A 19,020-nucleotide genomic window follows, 5' to 3' on the forward strand; every position below is an offset into this window, starting at 1 on the left:
CAATACAAAAGACCATGAGTTAGTAATGCACACTTTGTCACTGATTTAGTTATTAATTTAGTTGCTCTCATTTAAAGAAAAAGAGGAAGAAGCCTACTGGCACTCAAAGGCCATTGAGATTTTGAATCAACTTCAGAAGGTTTGCAGCAGAGGAAGGAACAAGGCAAGACTCAGTAATCGAGGATGTGATAGAATGAGCAGTGTTGGATGAGCCTTCTGAACTCTTCTTTCCTAAATGGTAGTGAACTGTTGAGCCTTTTGGAGATGGTTCCTGTGGGTATAGGGCAGTTCTTCCAAGTGCTCTGTCAGTGGGTAGTGGTGGTCTCTGCTAATATGAAGCTGACCTCACTGGCATCAGATCAGTCGGTAAACTGCGGGATCTCATCCTTTCCACCCTTGGTGAATGAGGAAAGAATACAAGAAATAGTACAACTATGAAAGTCCTTTCTTCATAGGCTCTCCAGATCTCATGTAGTTGACAATTCAAAGACTTTGAGGTTCAGGTTATGCCTTCTGCAATTTAACTACAAGTGAACTTAAGCATTTTGAGATTTTGATCTCACTTTATGCTAAAGTAGTTCTTGGTTTCTGCAACATGTGGAGCTGAGATTCACAACTGAATGATGGCTTTTGAGGGAGTGCAGAAAGTACTTTAAAACTTCTTTCTTAACCTAATGTGGCTCATAGTCTGAATGTTATGAAAAGTAGTTAATAACAGTCTCTCGTCACTGTTCTGCTATTAATGATAGGCTGTAATAAGATCACAACTGCATTAAGTTTTGGGTCCTGTTTTTAAATAACTTTTCTGCTTAGCACCGTGAAAGACTTGAAAGTGTACTGACCACTGCTGCTGTACTGTCTTTATAATGTCTTACAGTTTTCCTCCCAGTTTTTCACAGTTGTGCATTTTTGGCATATCTGAGGGGTGTGGTTTTCTTTCACCCTTCTGGTTGTTTGTTTTTTTTTTTCCTTGTGGTGTTTTTCTGAGGTGAGATGATCAGTAAAAAGAACAAACCATCAATCGACCCTAAATGGATGACTTTATAGGTTATTGGGAGTTTCCATTTTCCTTTTTAAAGCACAACTCTCTGGTAATGGTTGATTTTTCTGCTGCCAGTCCTTTGCAGTTCTGCACAATGTTGGTTTCCCTGGTAGCAACTGCCAAATAAAAGTTTGTGTGAGGACCATATAAACACAGCTTTAAAATCTGGAAAGGTTTCTTTCAGGCTGTGCAGTCTATAGTATCTGGCTCTGATAATGAAACTTTTCCACGTAACTAGGTTTTACTTAACAGCTTACAGCCTGCAAGATAAAGAAGAGGATCTGAAACTTTTGGGAATCAAAAGGCCGTTTACAATGAGGACGTGTCTGATGTGTCGAGCTGTTTCCAGGACTTGCTCATTTCTGTTTCTCCTGGCTCCATGTTTTCCATGTCTAAATGTTCTCTAGTCTTAAAGAGCAAATCTCTGTGGAATTTTAAAGATAATTCTAATGAAAGAGAAGGGAAAAAATTGCGTTGAATCTTCTGGATGTAGCATCATAGAAGGTTATGAATATTTGTGTTATTTAATGTATCACAAAAATAACACACTGCTAAGGAAAAGAGCGTTGGTTACTTGATTGTCTTACGTGGAACTACATTCTATATTATTTATTAATATTTAACAACTTATGCTTGCTTTCTTACCACATGTTCAGGATGCAAGAAGTAGGCTTTCCTTAGTAGTTTACTGGTTTGACTGTCTCATGTCTTACAGTTTGAACTGCTGCAAAAGAGAGTGAGCAGCTGTTCAGTAATAGAACCTTCAAACAAAAGTTTGAACTGCAGGTACACCTGGCGGGTACTTGACTTGTAATTAAATTTGTAATGCATTTTCCTCTATGAGACACTTCAAACATAGTTACCCATTTGAACTCAGTTAAAGTTTTCTTTTTCCATAATTTTTTTTAGAATGGGTGTGAAACTTTTTGCCTTATTGTTCCAACTCAAAGTGGATTATGCTTTGTAGGCAGAAAGTAAAATTGACTATGAGGTTGAATATGAATAGTATTGTAATCTTTTTCAAAGATGAGATGATTAGCAGCATAAACTGCTTAAACTAGATAAAGCAATGTCAGTTTTAACTTTTATCTTTAGTTGTCTTTATTCCCTTTAAAATGGAGCGGTGATTCATTAGAACTACATGAATGAATTACGTACAAAACAAACTCAATTTTACTATGCCAAGAACCAGCTCTCTGATCTCATTTTGTAGAAGTAAAATATTACTGACACTATTACAATTAGAAATACATATATATATGTATTGAGCAGAATTAGAATTTGAAGACGTGCTTTAGTTTTTGCATAAAATTAGAATCAGATTTGTGGGAGAGTCTCTCTTTACGGGAACTCCCACCTGTTCCAGATGTCTGTGCTATCGAAGTTTGATCTTCGAAAAGCTCAGATGATCACAAAAGTGAAGTTTGACAAACCCCCCGTGCTAAGATCTTCGTGGTGGATTAAAGCCTGGAGGTGGTACAAGCTGCTGAAGGAATTGTGTGTCTTGCTTTTTATAGTTATGATTATATCTTTAGCATTAAGCATTCCAATATCACATAGTGAGTGCATTATTCTGAGAGAGCGTTTCCAGGGTTTCAGTGGCATGGTTGTTGCCTTCTTTTTTTGGATCATGTAGAGAGTTCTGAGAGAGCATTCATTGTTCCTGGAGATATTTTTCTTTGGTCACTACTTGTAATCTAAGGAAGAGTGTTGTTTTCTGCAACTTATACACTTCTGGATGTTGCTTTTGGGCATGCTAGTTGTGTGCATAGATTACTGCCATTGAAAGGATGTGTGCTACTAGTAGTAGCCCAAAAATTGATTTTACAACTAGCTGGCATGCAGGAGAATTTTGTATACTGTCATAATGTCCCTTAGTTTCTTCCATTTGGATTCAAAATTGTCAATTCGTGTTTTTAATAACTGGATAGTCAACAAAACTTTTACAACAGTTTCAGTGATTTGAAACTGTCAAATAGCTTACATTACAGTTGATCGGAACAGCAACTGCTATTCACCAGAGGGAGTTTCCATGCCAATTCCATGCAGATAGCAGAAGGATAAAAAAATATATTTAATTATTTTCCACATAAAGGAGTATCTCTTTTGTGACCATTTCCATTACATGCAATTTTTCATTTCCCATATTGAGAGGAATGATACAGAAGTGTTGTTGCTACCATGTGTCTTTAAAAATACTCTGAGTCAAAAATATCTGTAAATGAAGGAGGCTGAATTTCTTTCAGTTGAAAACAGGTTTGTTTTAGGGAAAAAACAACAGCTTGGAAGAATTTTAGTCAGCCACTGGTAATGTTTGCACTGACTTTTGCCTCCTGGGACAGGAGCTTTTACTGTTCTACAGAGAGCAACAAGGTAGTAAAGTTGTAATACTGCCAGGTAACCTTGTGCTGTGAGACCTGAGCAGGTGAGTTTTACTTTGGACATTCAGTGTAGCAAGGGGCAGAATAGTTCTTTTGGCTTAAGCAAACTAGTTTTAGAATTTGCTGTTAGGAAACTGACCATTTGAAGCACATAAAAAATGTTTCACTACTTTTTAGCGTGTTTTTCTTTTTTCTGATACAGTGGGCTATGCTTTACGCCCTAATTCGAATAAAGGTGTGCTAAGCTGTAAAATATATTGTGATGTAAAAGCAGACAACTACTTTCTGAAGTAGAATTTTGAATATGTATGTACTTGTTTAATGTTAATGTTTGTATCTGTGCACAGAAAACATAGAAACAATGTGGGACCGAGCAAACCTATTTCTCAGCCACGAAGAAACATTGTAGGCTGCAGGATACAGCATGGATGGAAGGAAGGGAGTGGACCTGTAACGCAATGGAAGGGCACAGTTCTTGATCAAGTTCCTGTAAATCCCTCTCTCTATCTCATAAAGTATGATGGATTTGACTGTGTGTATGGACTAGAACTTCACAAAGATGAAAGAGTTTCAGCACTTGAAGTTCTTCCAGACAGAGTTGGTAAGCATTTTAGTCCTTTTGTCCTGAATTCATATGCGTATAGACTGACATTCATCATTAAATGTTCTCCACTAATCTCTGCAAACTTCCCCCAAGATAACACCTGAATGCTTGAAGGCTACTAGTCAATTTCATTTTTGTCTCATGGCATGTAATCTAAAATGCTCTTAATTATTTTTGATTCCACGAAGTTTTGATGATACTAGTGAGTGCAATTGCTGTCTTCAAGTAGTGTGCAGTATATTCTGTAGGGTTTTTTTTTTTTATTAACGTTGATGTTTCTGTTAAAATTTCAACTGTACGACATCTTGACTGTGGTGTCTATTGTGTGTGTCTAACAGTAATAATGTCACATAAGCACATGAGGAAAACCTCATGAGGGAAACCTCATGTACTTCCCCCAAGTACTTTTAATAATGCGGGGAAGGCATTTTCTAAATTAAATAACTTGATTAGTAATAATGTTCAGAATTAGCACTGGATTGTTAAACTACAGCTTTTCAAACCACCAAGTTTGATATTTACTCAAGTAAATACTAGTTTATAAACAGAATAAGCTGTTCCTTCTTCTAAATGCAAAGCAATAGGTAGCAGTCTGTAGAGTGGAATTAGGAGGAACCAAACCTCAGAGTTCCCTTAATAACATCATAGAATTGTTCTGTGATTGGCCTGTCTTTCTCTTCTCCCCTCTGCAGTGTCTAGTTAAAATACAAAGAGCCTTTGCTGCTGCGGCCTCAGTTGATCTCCCTTTACCTTGCATTATGATTATTTCATCATAGGGGGAGTACAGTAGTACATTGATATTTTAACAACATTCTGAAGTTTTGTAAGTCTTCAGTAGTAAACTCTCTGGAATGGGCAGTGTTTGTTTTGTGTATGAATTAACTAACTTCCCATCAGATTTGTGTATGAATAAGGGTAAAGATTATTTTTCATGAAGATGCATGTCTGTGCTTTTGAATGAACTTGTGAAATGCTGTCGTTTCAGCTTCATCTCGAATTAGTGATGCCCACCTGGCAGACACCATGATTGGTAAAGCTGTGGAACATATGTTTGAGACAGAGGATGGCTCAAAAGATGAATGGAGGGGGATGGTTTTGGCTCGAGCTCCTATTATGAACACGTGGTTTTATATTACCTATGAGAAAGATCCCGTCTTGTACATGTACCAACTCTTAGATGATTATAAAGAAGGTGACCTTCGCATTATGCCTGATTCAAGTAAGTAGGCCAGTTACTGTTTTATCCTGGCAGCTTTTTGTGCTAAACATTTGTCTGTGTTTATTTATGGACAAGAGAGCTGACAAACAAACACCTTTTTTGTTACTCCCTTTAATTTTATTCTTTTTAAGTATCACAACTTATTCTTTGTCTTAACTATTAAAAAGGACTTGAAATGTATTTTAAGTCTGGTTTGGTTTCTTCCACTTTTGGGGGTGAGGGTAGAGAAAGCTTATATGCTTTCTTACCATTTAAATACTAATTGCTTTTAGTGTACTTTTCCCTCTGTGCTCTCCACAGGACTATTGACTGCTGATGCTTACCTGTTCTCTAAACACTTCTGAATATTTGCTTCCTTCCCTGAATGTGAACACTTCCCAGATATTTTGAATTGTGTCCTTGAGTCAATGATTGGATGTTAGTATTTCTCAAATCAGATTTTAGAATACCTGGAAGTAGTTCTGTAAATTTGTTGGAACTTGCCATAATGCCATAACTAAAATTTCTAGGGTACTGTCTCTTCTCAAATATAGGCTTTGCATATGTTAGGAGACCAAATTGTAGAACATTTCTTTTAAGCTTTTTTTTTTTTTGGTAAGGGAAAAACGTATCACTGGATCTGATACTAAAACTTTGTCTACACTTCTAAGTGAAAGTACATGAGTTGAGCTTACATCTTTGCTGAGAAAGACTCTTCACATAAAACTGATATTAAGAGAAAAATAACTGTGTGACAGTGCACTTTTAGAGAGACTGAAAAAAAGTTGAAAGAGAAACTTCTCAAGTTTGTGGAAGAATTTTCAGTGTGAATACAAGGGAATCTATTCATTCCTGGTGGGTTTTTTTTTGTCTTTTGAGAGTTCTTTCACAGCTCTCAGAACTGAAAATAAAATGGGTGGACTCTATAAGGGATTCTTAATTCAAACTTGGAGCAAAATTATTAATTTTAAAGCTTATTTCCAGAATAAAAGCCACATCAGATCTGACAACTGCTTTAGAAAGTTTCTCACTGGAATACAAACCACAAGTTTGTCTAAATAGGGAACAAAATAAGGGGAGCTGAGAAGGAAGGTGTGGTTAGCTTCTGGTTCTCCATACAGTAATGTTTTTTTACCTTATTTCATACTTTTTCTGTGATTGGCTTGTAGCCAGTCCCTTGGCAATTGGCCTGTTGCAAATCACACCTTCTGGTGTCCAAATTTACCATAGGGTTCACCTAAAATACAGGGATATTTCTAGTTAGGTTTTGCTACAGAGGAAAATAATGTGGTTAGACTTCACCAACAGCATTGTTCAAATATGGAGTCTAAAGCCCCTTTTAGTAAGGAGTTTGCACCTACCACCATTTCAGAAGAGCTGGTTTTGTTGCAGTGGCATGCATGCACTGAAAGTTTGAATAATATGTGTGGGAAGAGGGAGGTTTAGTTTGGCTACCTTTTTGCTAAGGCGGTCCAGTGTCATTTTCTATGGCTTGTGCATAAGTGCTCCTGTCAAAAGACTTACTTCTCCTACCAATCAAAGCACTATTTTTGTCTTCCTGCAGTATTACTTGGGAATTTTTTCTGCAGCTACTTAATAGAAGCCGGGCAACTGTTAGGTGCTTGTCTTAACAAAATTAATCTTTTACGTAATCTGTTTACAACTTTTAATTGGTTTGTATGAGTTTTAAAGAAGACTATGCAGTTGTCTTCCGTGTTGCAACATTTTATTAATGTCTACTAAAGTTTGCTGGATTTATGTTACAGATGATTCACCTCCTGCAGAACGGGAACCAGGTGAAGTTGTGGACAGCCTGGTAGGCAAACAAGTGGAATATGCCAAAGAAGATGGCTCAAAAAGGACTGGCATGGTCATTCATCAAGTTGAAGCCAAACCATCTGTCTATTTCATCAAGTTTGATGATGATTTCCATATTTATGTCTACGATTTGGTGAAGACATCCTAGACGTCATCATGAACTTTTGCCAAATTTGTGGAACTATTAAATGTAAAATTTGTAGACACAAAGACTTGACTGCTTTCCAGTTTAATGAAAGCTTAAATGTCCCTGCGAACCCACAATCTCTGCCAGCAAAAAACTGTTTTGTTCTGAGTAATACAAACATGACACATTTTGTGTAAAATAACTCCTTTTCTTGAAGGAAGTCAGTATGTTTGGGCAGGAGGGAGTTAAAAGCAAAGAACAGCTGCAAATTCAAGCTGTGTAAAGTTGATCTAGTATTGTAATCATTAATCTAAATTTTTTTCATAGATTTTTACTTTTTCTTCAGCCTTGCACTCACTTGTTCAACTACCACATGAAAGTGTAGTTTGATATTTGATACGCCTTCTTTTGTAACATTAAATTTAATTTCCTGGATACTGGCAGTCCTTGTTTTCAGGGTTGGGACAGAGGTGACTTTCCTGAAAGGTTTAAACAGTTTGTGCAGCGTCAAGGAGTGCCTAACTCAAGTAACATCAATCTGCTGTGTTTCTACCCTTTATTTCAAATTTAGCTTTTTAAGAACTTGCAGTATGTGGAAATACTTGTGCATTTTTTTACTAGTCACAGGGCAGTAGGATATCAAGTGTTTGAATTATGCACCTTTCAGTGAAAAGGCTTTAAACTGTAAAAATGCATTTAATCTGTATAGCCAGTTAATTAGAAAATGCAGGTTAATGGCCCATATTTACAAGATGTAGGAACCAGTAAAATACATGCAACAAGGCTGCCTTCAATCCTAAATGTTGTACTTCTTTCTTTGTTATACACACTTCTTAGCAAAACCCAAGTGCTTGGTGCCACAACTTTAACAGTATATATGCTACTTCAGAAGACTTTAGACTACGCATTGGCATCAGTAGTCTCATTTAATATCAAAACCTAGCAACCTGAATGTTTGTGTGTGGACTTAGAAGCCTAACAGTAGTTAATATTTTACATGATAAGTACAATGTCACGCCAGGGGAGTGGGAGGGGGTGTCCTCTTGCATTGAAAATATAACTTTGGAGAAGGAGAAGCATTTTTGTTGCCTTCTGCTCAGTCTGTTGCATTCCTTTGTGTTGGTTTGCTTTTATTCATTTCGGTTCAAGAAGGCATCTTCCCAATTTATTCTTTTTCTGGCTTTTCCACATAAGGAGTGTCCGGACAAATCTACAGTTTAAACCTGTTGTTGCCTTTTGTGGTGTACATTGTACTTGCTTTGAGGTATGCTGTTAACATGAGCTTCATTCTATGAACACTAGAGTTCTGCATGCCAGTGGTGTACTATCTAATGGAAGCTGTAGGCAGTCTCAGTGGTTCAGTCATCTGCATTAGATTGTGGATGTAAATAGCAGCCCACAACTGCAAAATCCTTTCACGGTTTTGATCTTGCAAGATAGTTGTAAATGAAACTTAGGGTTTCTTAAGTGTGGCAGCTTTTAAAAAAGTATCAGAAACGCAACAACGATCCAGTACAGCAACAAAATTGTCATGTTACATTGAGGCAGAGCTCCGCAAGTTTCAAAGAACTGCTTCACAGAGATACAGTAGGTGAAGACAGTCAACACTGTTGGTGGAAGGAACAAATACTCTGATATCCAACCATATGCCGTTAGTGGAAGGATGCAGGAGAAGTGCTGTTAATCAGAGGACAGAGGTCTGGATGACCTCTGTTGTGGGTATTCTTGATATTGAAGACTCAGTGGTTTAAGCCCCTTTCTGTCCATTTTTTTTGCCTGATTTCATATTTTAGCCTTAAGGCTTGTGCCTCATTATGCTGTTGAATGGTAATAAATACTCTCCGTATAAATATGATACCTTAATTCTTTGTCCATCGCTACTATATTGCAGTATGTCCAGTATTTCATCATGGGCAACCAAAGGCAGGCTATTGTCTTTCAGTGAATAGCTTCTTGATGCAGTCCTTATGCAGTAAGTACCTGAGTCGTAAACGTTTCTTGTGTTTGAACAAAGTGAGCAGATTTGCAACACAGTGTTTTCATCCTGCAGATCTGTTGTGTTTTCTATTGACTCTTAAGAGTCCTGCATGTAAATCTCAAAGCTGAGCCTGGCTCCATGAGCCCAAGTCGATATTTGTGGCACAGGAATGAGTGAGTGTATTGACTATACACAAGATACATGAATTACCTAGTACAATGAACTTTGGGCTATATATCTGAGGAATATGAGGTTTGTTTTGAAATATCTGAGGTTTAGGTCTACTGGAACAGTTTTAGCATTAGGCTTGCATTTGTGGGTTTTCTGCAAGCCTCTTGAATACACCATGTATTCTGCCAATTAGAGTATAATCTACAAACTGTTAAATTTAATGGTTGTTTTTTCAGTGTCCCCATTGTCTGTTGTGTGGATATTTTCTTTTCACCTTTTTTTCTTTTTTCTTTTTCTTTTTTCTTTTTTTCTTTTTTTTGATAGCTTAAACCACCTTTTTGAGGCTTGAGACTAATTCCACTCCCTGCCCATCTGCTTTGGGCTTTGTTTTAGGCTCATGTTTCAGATCTGCATGCAGTGCTTGCGTTACCCTGGTAACTAAATGTTGGTTCCTTGTTATAGGGGTTCAACATTACTTTCCAAAATCACATAGGGCTTGTGATGGCACAAGCCATGGATCTTTGTATAAAAGTTATTCATCTTTCACATTTACCTGCTGTAGTATTGTTGTATATTGTGTGTGTGCGTGCGTGTGATGTCAGGCTGCCATGTAAAACTTTCTAAAAAGGGAAAAAAAACACAACTTAAATGCAGACCATCCTTTTTTGCATGCTTAGAGGGTTAGAACATTCAATGTAACGAACTAAAGTTGCATGTTAAAATGTTTAGGTTTTTGTTTCGTTCTGTTTTTATTTTGTGTTCAGTTTTTTGTGAATTTGCTTATTGTGTGGTTTAATGGTTGTTAGTAGGATTAAATGCACCGGTGAGACGAGCATAGTGCCAACGGAAGGTAATTTTCCAGTTGTATGTGTCATACAGCGTTTGAAGGGACCATGTATTCTGTTAAAGAAAAAATAAAATCTCACTTGAATAGCAAAGCATTACATTCTTCTTCTTTCTTTTGAGTGCCAAACCCTAAACTACGTTGGAGTAAACATGGGGAAAACCCTTTTTATTGCAATAGGTGGAAGCCTTCTCTAAATGAATTGTTTAAACATGGGGGCTTTATTTTCAGAGAGAAATAACTAGTTGCGTCAGGGAAATAAATTACAATAAAAACAGTTTCTGGTTCCTTGAAAATGCTGTGCATTTTGTATTTTACATCATTAGTGCAGTTAGGATGGTTCTTGGTATGTGTATAGTTCAAAGGTCTTCGTGTTCACATTTTCAAATTAGGTAGTGAATTCATCTTTAGAGCTTGGTTTCATTATTTTTATTTTATTTTGAACAATGTAGACAGTTCCCTGTTCTCTGCATTTAGAAGTATAAACACTTTAAATCTGTTACTTAATTCTGTAAGTAATTTTTATAATTATGATGTAACTCTATCCTTAAAACATTTAAAATAAACCCTTTATGTGCAACTTAAGCCTGTAAATTTGTTCTCCTGAGCAAAATGTAGTGATGTGATTTCCGATTGTGAAGAAGCAATTTCTTCATTTTTGTAATTAAAAGGATTTGTTATTTTAATGATGAGCCATGTAAGCTGGTATAATAATTGCCCTATGAATAAGTTTGCTTGCAAAGCCAAATCTTTATTCTGTTTCTTCAAGGAAGTAAAAATGCTGGTTGGATGGAATTTGGCTAAGGTAAAGCGTACTATTAAACTGTATTTCACTAAACACAGTAAAACTCCCCTCCAGGGGACTGTGCAGGTCTGTGAAGCAGTCTCTATTTCTAGAGGACACAAAATATTTCAGCATTTGCAAACAGCAGAAGCGTTTGGCGGTGTTTTGGTAATACATTCATCTGCTTTGAATTAATAAAACTCAAAACTCAATTAAGTGTATTTTGCTGGTGAGAAAATGCAAAGTTGATCCAAATTAGAGGTGATAAGTAGAGAAGAAAACATCAGCATGTTGTATATTTTATAAAGTCCTGTAAGTTGTTGTGAAGACTTTGTATGGTTAAATTTCTGAGGCAGACTTTCCATGTTTAAGAGGTTTTCTTTATTACTACCTCTTTTCTGATAATATAGGGTGCATGGCACTTAAGGACGTGGTATAGGCTTGGACTTTGTAGTGCTAGGTTAACAGCTGGACTCGATGATCATAAGGGTGTCTTCCAACCTAAATGATTCTGTGATTCTGGAATACATTTTAGGCACCAAGGTCCTTAGATGTATACTGGAGAACCTGGAGCATGCCAGCATGCAGTTGGGATCAATATCCAAGCCTCTTCAGTTCCCCTAGTTCCCTGTCCCATTGATAGTGTCTGGTTGCCTGAGACACTGGTCCCAGTGAGGGTTTATGTTGTGTACATCTGTGATTAGGGAGAGTCTAATGTTCCATAGATGTAGGAGGGTGGCAGTAGGGGTCTTATCCAGAGCTACAGCTTTAATACTACTGTACTGTGTTTTCACATCTGTCAGGTTCCTCCTTGGGAGCGTGAACAGGCTATATTTTGAGGGGAGGGGGGAGGAATAAAAAAAGCTGCTCTTTGTTCAGTGAGTTATTTATTTTTACATGAATTTTATTTTTTTTTTTTTATATTCATGCTGTAAGCAGTTGATATCAGGGAGCTCTGTTGTTTTCTGGAAAGGATAAACTTCAGTAAGGGTGTTTTGGAGGAGGTTGGGTTGCTGCAATTTAGGATCATTAAGGTCTAAAAGAAGAAGTAAGAACAGGTCAAAGAAACTATAGGTGTGTTCTTTCATCCTCAACCACTGGATAATAGATTTTCACTGTTTTTACACAGTTCAAAGCATTTTTTTTTCAATCCAACTCTTGTTTCTTTTTCAGTAAATTCCTGCCTTGGAATGTTACATCACTTAACTCTTTGCCAATATCAATACCTTACTGTTTTAATTCATTTCAGAATTGGCAGCCCGAAAAAGTTATCAAGCTAGTGAGCATTTTTTCTGCTTTTCCCATTGGCTTGTGAGTTTCCTGATTTCCAAACTCTGAGTGTAGAGCTGCATATGCACAGTACACACTTGTGTATGCACAACAGAAAGCAGCCAAGGTCTCAGCAGTGTGAGGTGGTGTCAGCACTTCCCTATGCTACTTAAATGTTAATTACAAATTTCTGCACAGTATCCTTCTGGAATCATGTATGATTTGCATAACTTCACTTGTACACAACTTGTGTAAACGGTTTTTCAGCCTGACAGTTTAAAAACCTCTCTGCTTTGGCACTGGTTCCTCCCACGCCCATGCACTTAATCCTTAAATTTCCTTGTATTCAATGGGGTCTGACTCTTACAGGTCCTTTTGGAATATTTTGATGCCGTGTGGTTCCTCAGGTCTAAAAGACTGATCTGTTCAAAGCTGACTTTAGTACTGAAAATGGACATTTACTTTGATTTGCATAATCTCATTGCTTCCTAAGGATGTTCCACCATGACCTCACATGTGAGAGGCATATTTTTGTCAACTAAAAAAATCAACACTACTTTAGACACTCATTCATGTTGATCAAAGTGATTTCAGATAAACAGACACTATTTTGGGAGGGGAGAGGAGTTTTCTTTTTCTTTCTTTTTTCAAAGATTGTTCAGTGACAGGGCAGCATTCTTCTGGGTTTTGGGCTGATGGTTCTTAGTCCTGCTGCACTAACTAGCTACATATGGTGTATTCAGCTTTGAAATGGACTGTGGGGTGACTGCTTAAATTATGCTCATAAAGACCTTTACCACTGGAGCCATGCACTGGGAACACTGTCATACTTTCCATAAAAGCTGTCATTAATTTGATTTTACAACACTGTTTACTAACTTCTAGCCATTTTTAATTTATATTTGTCTAACTTAAGCTCTCATTAATTTAATGAGTGAAAACAAAATTAACCTTTTAATCTGTATGAGCAGAATAAATCAACACTAATAGCAGAAGCTCTAGAGAAGATAAAACAATTCTAAGGTTATGCCTAAAGTGTAGAAAGGATAGCAATTTTTGCAAGCAGCTTTTTGCTACATTGCCACACATTTCATCATGAAAGTTGAAACTGAGTCCTGCTGGGAATCCTCAGTACTTCCCAGCATTGTTCACTCACTCAGTTCTCTGCCTTAAAAGGATGTCAATTCTGCCTGGCACAAAATTCCCTTCTATTGTTAGTGTGGCTCAGCATATTGTCTACTCAGAAGCTGGCAGACAAGAAGTAAAATGGAAGGGCAAGTTACAGTGCAGCTTTATGAAACAATGAGGTAAAAAAGCTAACTACTCTGATCCAGAACTTCTGATGGTAGGGGAAAAAAAAATCCAGAACATAACAAAAGGACCCGTTATTACTGATCATGAGCTGCAAATAAGAGTTCATTCTAAAAGAATCGAAAGTAAGACTAAACAAAAGGATGCTTATAGTGTGTAAGAAATTTATTAAGTTTTACTGAAGATAATTAAGATTAATTATTGCTTACAAGGGGCGATGCTTTCTAACACTGTAGATACAAACATCCTGGCCTTTAACTTCATATTGCAAGACTAGCAGTGCAAGACAAGAAGATGTATAGCATTTTGACTTCCACAGATTTAGTCTACCACATGGAAATTCTCATATTTAAAATAAACTGTGCAGGCAAATGGCCCAAAGTAACATCATATGTGCTCCAAATTCTGAATTTTTACTTCCAATTTTTACTACCACTTTTGTGGATTACAAAATTACAACTACCTAAAATTACTACTAATTGTTGGTATGTAATCATACTCCTCCAGATAAATCTGAAAGTTTGAAAAGGAAGATCTGAATTGCTTCAGACTTTTAAAGAATACGATCATGTATTCAGGAAGGAAATACTTGAAGAGTGCTGAAAACCTCACTGCAGAAAGCCAGTGATGCACTTCATGCTTTGTTTTGAGGTGGTCTTTTGTGTAATATAAACATTTTTTGCACTTCAACATAGGTTCTGGATTGCAAAGCTAAGTGATGCTGCTGAGTATGTCTTTTTGAGTCAATTAATAACAAAGAAAATATGCACTGTGCAGTTAAGACAAATTTGAATTCTGTAGATCTTTGCTTTTCAGTAAACTATCACTGCAAGCATTTTAGAAATAACTAATGCCATTTCAATGTTTGTTTGGGTTTTCTTGCTGGGATTAGTCACTAATCTTGAATGGCTGCCTGGCAAAGTAAAGGTGCAGAGTAACCACCAGAGAAAATGGTGCCACGGAGTGAAGTCACCTGGGACTGAAACCTGAACTGCCTTTGAGGATGGCAATGAGGCAGCAGGCTCCTGCAGGGTATGGCAGCGACTGAACCTGCTGTTTAGTAGCCTTACTACCAGAGCTGTAAGGATATAAATAGTTCTGAAGCAGTAATCCTTTATGCACTGGGCCAGGTTAAGGTTATCCCACACTGTAGCGCTGTCTTTGCAATGTGATTCACAGCAGGTAAGGAGGGCTCTGTCTTGATGCTCTGGTGCTGGGGTGTCCTGTCACACTCCAGGTCTGTTACTTGTTTTCAAGATCCAAGGCCATCTCACAGAAGGAATTTGTGCCCCAACCAACTGGAGGTGCAGAATGAAATGTGGTCTTACTGTGAACACCAAAGACTTATGCTTTGAGGCTTCTTTAAAACTTAGCTGTCTGTTTATGGAGACAACATGTAGAGCGTCCAGGTCCTTGCATCCCAAACCCAACTTCCCGCCTCTTCAGCATGTCCCATTTGCAGGGGTCTGTTCCTGTGGCTTAGCCCCACAGCCCTCCCTGGAGCAGCCATTTCTCAGAGTTAGCAGCCTTAACAATTTCTTGAAGAAGGTGATTGAGCTAAAGTAATTCCTCTTCTGAATTGTTTCAACCACAGCATAAGTTTTGAGTTGAAGTTATTATCGGAATGCAAGAACTTAAAATAGGTGTAAATTGCAATAGTATAAATGCCAAGTGTTGGCAGCAGAGAGGTTGTAGGGGTGGCCTCTGTGAGAAAATAGATGGGGCTGCCCTTGCAGAGGACACAGCCAACCCCAACAGTCCCACTACAGGACACGGCTGAGCCCATCAGCCAAGCCAATGGTGCCTCTGGAAAGAATAATAGAGAAGGGGTACAAAATGCTGCGAGACAGCTGTGAGAGAAGAGTGACATTGTGTGAGAGCAACAGCCCTGCAGACACCAAGGTCAGTGCAGAAGGAGGGGCATAAGGCACTGCAGGCATCAGAGCACAGGTTCCCCTGCAGCTCATGGTGAGGCAGGCTGTCCTGCCACCCCGAGAGGACAACAGTAGAGCAAACATCCACAGTGCAGTCACTGCAGGACCCCCTGCTGCATGCCCTGAAGGAAACTGCAGTCTGTGGGAAGTCCACCCTGGAGCAGGATCCTGGCCCTGTGGAAAGGAGCCCACGCTGGAGCAGTTTTTCTGGCAGGAACTGCAGCCCAGTGGGGACCCACGCTGGTGCAATCTGTTCCTGAAGGACTGCAGCCCATGGAATGGACCCACGCTGGAGCAGGGAGGAAAAGTGAAAAAGCACAAGGAGCGACAGCCTTCAACTGAAACACAAGAATTTCCAGCTCATGAGGAAGAACAACTGTACGTTGAGGCTGGCAGAGCACTGGAACAAGTTGCCCTGAGAGTCTCCCTCTCTGGAGACATTCAAAACCTGCCTGGATGAGCTCCTGTGTCACCTGCTGGAGGTGACCCTGCCTTGGCAGGGGTGTGGACTGTTTGATCTCCAGATCCCTTCCAACGCCAACAATTCTGATTCCATGAAGGAGCAGCAAAGATAAAGTGTTATGAACCGATCACAACCCCCATTTTCCAGCTCCCTGCACCGGTTGGGAAGGAGGAGGTAGAAAATTCAGTAGTGAAGCTGAGCCTGGGAAGAAGAGGGAGGAAGCTATATTTGGGTTGCTCTTTATTACCATCCTTCTCTATTTGTCATTGGCAATAAATTAATTTTCCCTAGCTCAGGTCTGTCTTGCCTGTGATGGTACTTGGTAAACAATGTCCCTGTTTTTATCTCAACTGCTGAACTTCCTCAGCACTTTTTTTCTCTCCCTGTTCTGTTGGGGCAGAGAGTAGCTGGGTGTATTCTGGCAGTCATGCAAGATTAACCCACCACACTAGCATAAGGATTCGTTCTACTCAACAGCCATGTGTATGATTATTTTTTTTCCCCTTGCCTAAGATGATTTTCTATAGAATGGAAAATCCAAATCTCATAAAATGGCTCAGGTTGGAAGAGACCTTAAAGACCATCTAGTTCCAACCCCCCATGAAAATTGTGTGATTATATGAAAATCAAAGTTAATGAGGCACAGGCGAGCAGGTAACACCTGAGTCTTTGACATCTTTCGGTCTCCCAGGTTAAATGTCATTTCAGAGCTCTAAAATACAGTCACTGTTTTCTCAACTGATCTTCAACCAAGGGAAAAGGTGTTATATTCTTAGGTTTTGGGTTTTGGTGGTGGAGTTTTTAACCTGTGATAATCTTCTAGTGACATTGCTCTCCCAGTTATTTCTCTGCTTCTGTTGGTTTTAAAGTTAGAACACATGATACTGTAGGCTAGGAAATATTATGTATTTTGAGAATGTCTGTGCAAAGGGAAAGTCTTTGGGATTTTACAGTGGTTAGATAAAGCATAAGCAATACAAATGGCAATCCCAGCCTTAAAATAACATTCCCTTCATACAAACTTACATTGGCTTCCCCAGGACCTGTTCCTTTTTTTGCTAGTGAAGGAAGATACAGAGCGTGAAATGGGAATGGGGACAACGCAAAACCAAAGCTGAATACTCAAAGTATGCTCTGGTTGTATTGGTGTCACAGTCTGAGTGTGTAATGAACATAATAATCTAACAAAACAAAGGTCATTTCAAGTGTATCTCTTAAAGATGAAGCTTGAAAATGTATTATTAGGCTGAAATTATGCCATTGTACATGACAAGCCTTTTAGTAGTGTCCTTTCCCTTTCTGTAAATAAAAATAATATAATCCTTTTGTTCTTTAAAATATAAATCTCTCCATGAAAACTAATATTGTGAATGTTCTCCTCAAGTCACTAATTTGATTAAATCATTCAGTCAATCTAGCTGGAAGAGAGGCTGCTTGAATAGCAGTCTGAACTCAAATGAAACTAGAGCAGAGTTTTACTACAGTATTCTTCCACTTCTGCAGGTACAAATGCTGTTCCCTGTTGCTGTGCAGCTGCTGCTGGATTAGATGACTCTGCATTGCTTCCCTGTTGTACCTGCTTGGGGGTCAGAAATACTACAGCACTGGTATTTAGACTATCTGGCACTATTTGGCACTTTGATATTCACTGATCAGGACAAAGTTAGATGCAAAGGATGGTGAATCAGGCTTTTCATACTGCAAGGAGAAATTCGTATACCTTTGCTATTTTCCTAGTGTTCAGCACTGCTAATTTTGAAATAGAGAAAATGAAAAGAATGTCCCCCTAGTTGCTGCACTTCCTGTAACAGATTTTTGGCATAACTAGAATCTATTAATAGGTTTCAGTAATTCCTGATTAAAAGGAAAAACATTCCTTGTAAACTCTCAAATCCAGCTAATATAGAAGTATTTGTAAGGGCATTCTTTCATCCTTGCTGCATGTGCTATTGTTTATTTACACCAGTAACTCACGTTAAACTGGGACCCAGGGCTGTGTTCCAAACGTTTGTTTGAAAATTGTTGTCATAGAATTATAGAATCATAGAACATATTGATTTGGAAAAGACCCATGAGCACCATCTAATTCCAACTGCTGGACCTGTGCAGGACACCCACAAGAATCACACCACGTGCCTTAGATGAGCTTCTTGAGCTCTGTCAGGTAAGAATGACAAGCTACATCCCAGTATCTCTCTTATTCAGGAAAAGTAAGATTACTTACCTTACAGCTAGCCTTTGGTGTCTGCTGCAGCGTGTCATTAGATGCTAGACAGTTTGAATAACATTAATATAATTGTAATTTAAAAAAAACTCACGCGCTGCTTATTTGGTTAAATTTTCCTACTTGAAAAAATGACAGCGTTATTTGTTTTGTGTTTGGAGGTTATGCAGGGGAAGTAGATCCAAGAAGAGCTGTGGATGAACCTTCACTAAAAATCTGTGCAATAATGACCCATGTGTTTGAGTCTCATGAACCCAGCTGAGGTAAAAGTGTTCCAAAATGTGTCAGCTCTGAGGAATGCTTTGAGCGTCTAATAACTACTTTAGTTGGCAGCTTGTGCATGGTAAAATTTAAATTTTTTTGGCTCAGTAATTCTTTGTGTACTGGCTTTTTTCCACAGCCCATTGGTTAAAAAGTTTGATTGATTCAAAGAAGCTTGCTTTTGCTCTTTTACCTGTTTTCTCATTGATAACTCAGGTTATAACAACTCTCTGCTGTAAAGCATATTGTTATGTATTATGAAAGTGAATTTAAAAACCCAGCTATTTCACCTAGTTGTGTCAATGACTGCTACATATTTAAGTCCTCAATCCACTGGTATGTAAGAATAGCAATACTTGAAGTCAAAAATTCCAGTTAGATTTTGTACAGGGATAAACTGAGGTCTTTTTTTTGGAACGTGTTTTTCTTCTATCCACTTGACCCAAGATTTTTGTTTATCTACTGTCACTTTCTGTCCTGATTGAGAGAAACAAGGTATCATTTTAAATACTTGAAAACGTGAGAGAAAGCCCAAAGAAGAACCTCAGAAGTAACATAGCAATGTTGTGGGTTTTTTGGTAGCATTCATCAAAACTAACCACTTGGTTGTA

General features: G+C 38.2%; 1 protein-coding gene across 6 annotated transcripts in view; it reads left to right on the forward strand.

The window, feature by feature from the left end:
* Positions 1-10,748, forward strand: part of SPIN1 (spindlin 1) — a 54,326-nt gene extending 43,578 nt beyond the window's left edge. For all 6 annotated transcript variants that reach the window (XM_027671039.1, XM_027671035.1, XM_027671036.1 and 3 more), the window contains exons 4-6: positions 3,771-4,024; positions 5,013-5,246; positions 6,992-10,748. In XM_027671039.1, coding sequence (XP_027526840.1) covers positions 3,771-4,024; positions 5,013-5,246; positions 6,992-7,191 — 688 coding nt within the window. In that variant the 3' untranslated portion in view covers positions 7,192-10,748. The remainder of the gene's footprint in view (positions 1-3,770; positions 4,025-5,012; positions 5,247-6,991) is intronic.
* The last annotated feature ends 8,272 nt before the right edge of the window (positions 10,749-19,020 follow it).

This window comes from Neopelma chrysocephalum, unplaced genomic scaffold, assembly GCF_003984885.1.
Source record: "Neopelma chrysocephalum unplaced genomic scaffold, ASM398488v2 Primary Assembly neopelma1_97017, whole genome shotgun sequence".
NCBI classification, from domain to species: Eukaryota; Metazoa; Chordata; class Aves; order Passeriformes; family Pipridae; genus Neopelma; species Neopelma chrysocephalum.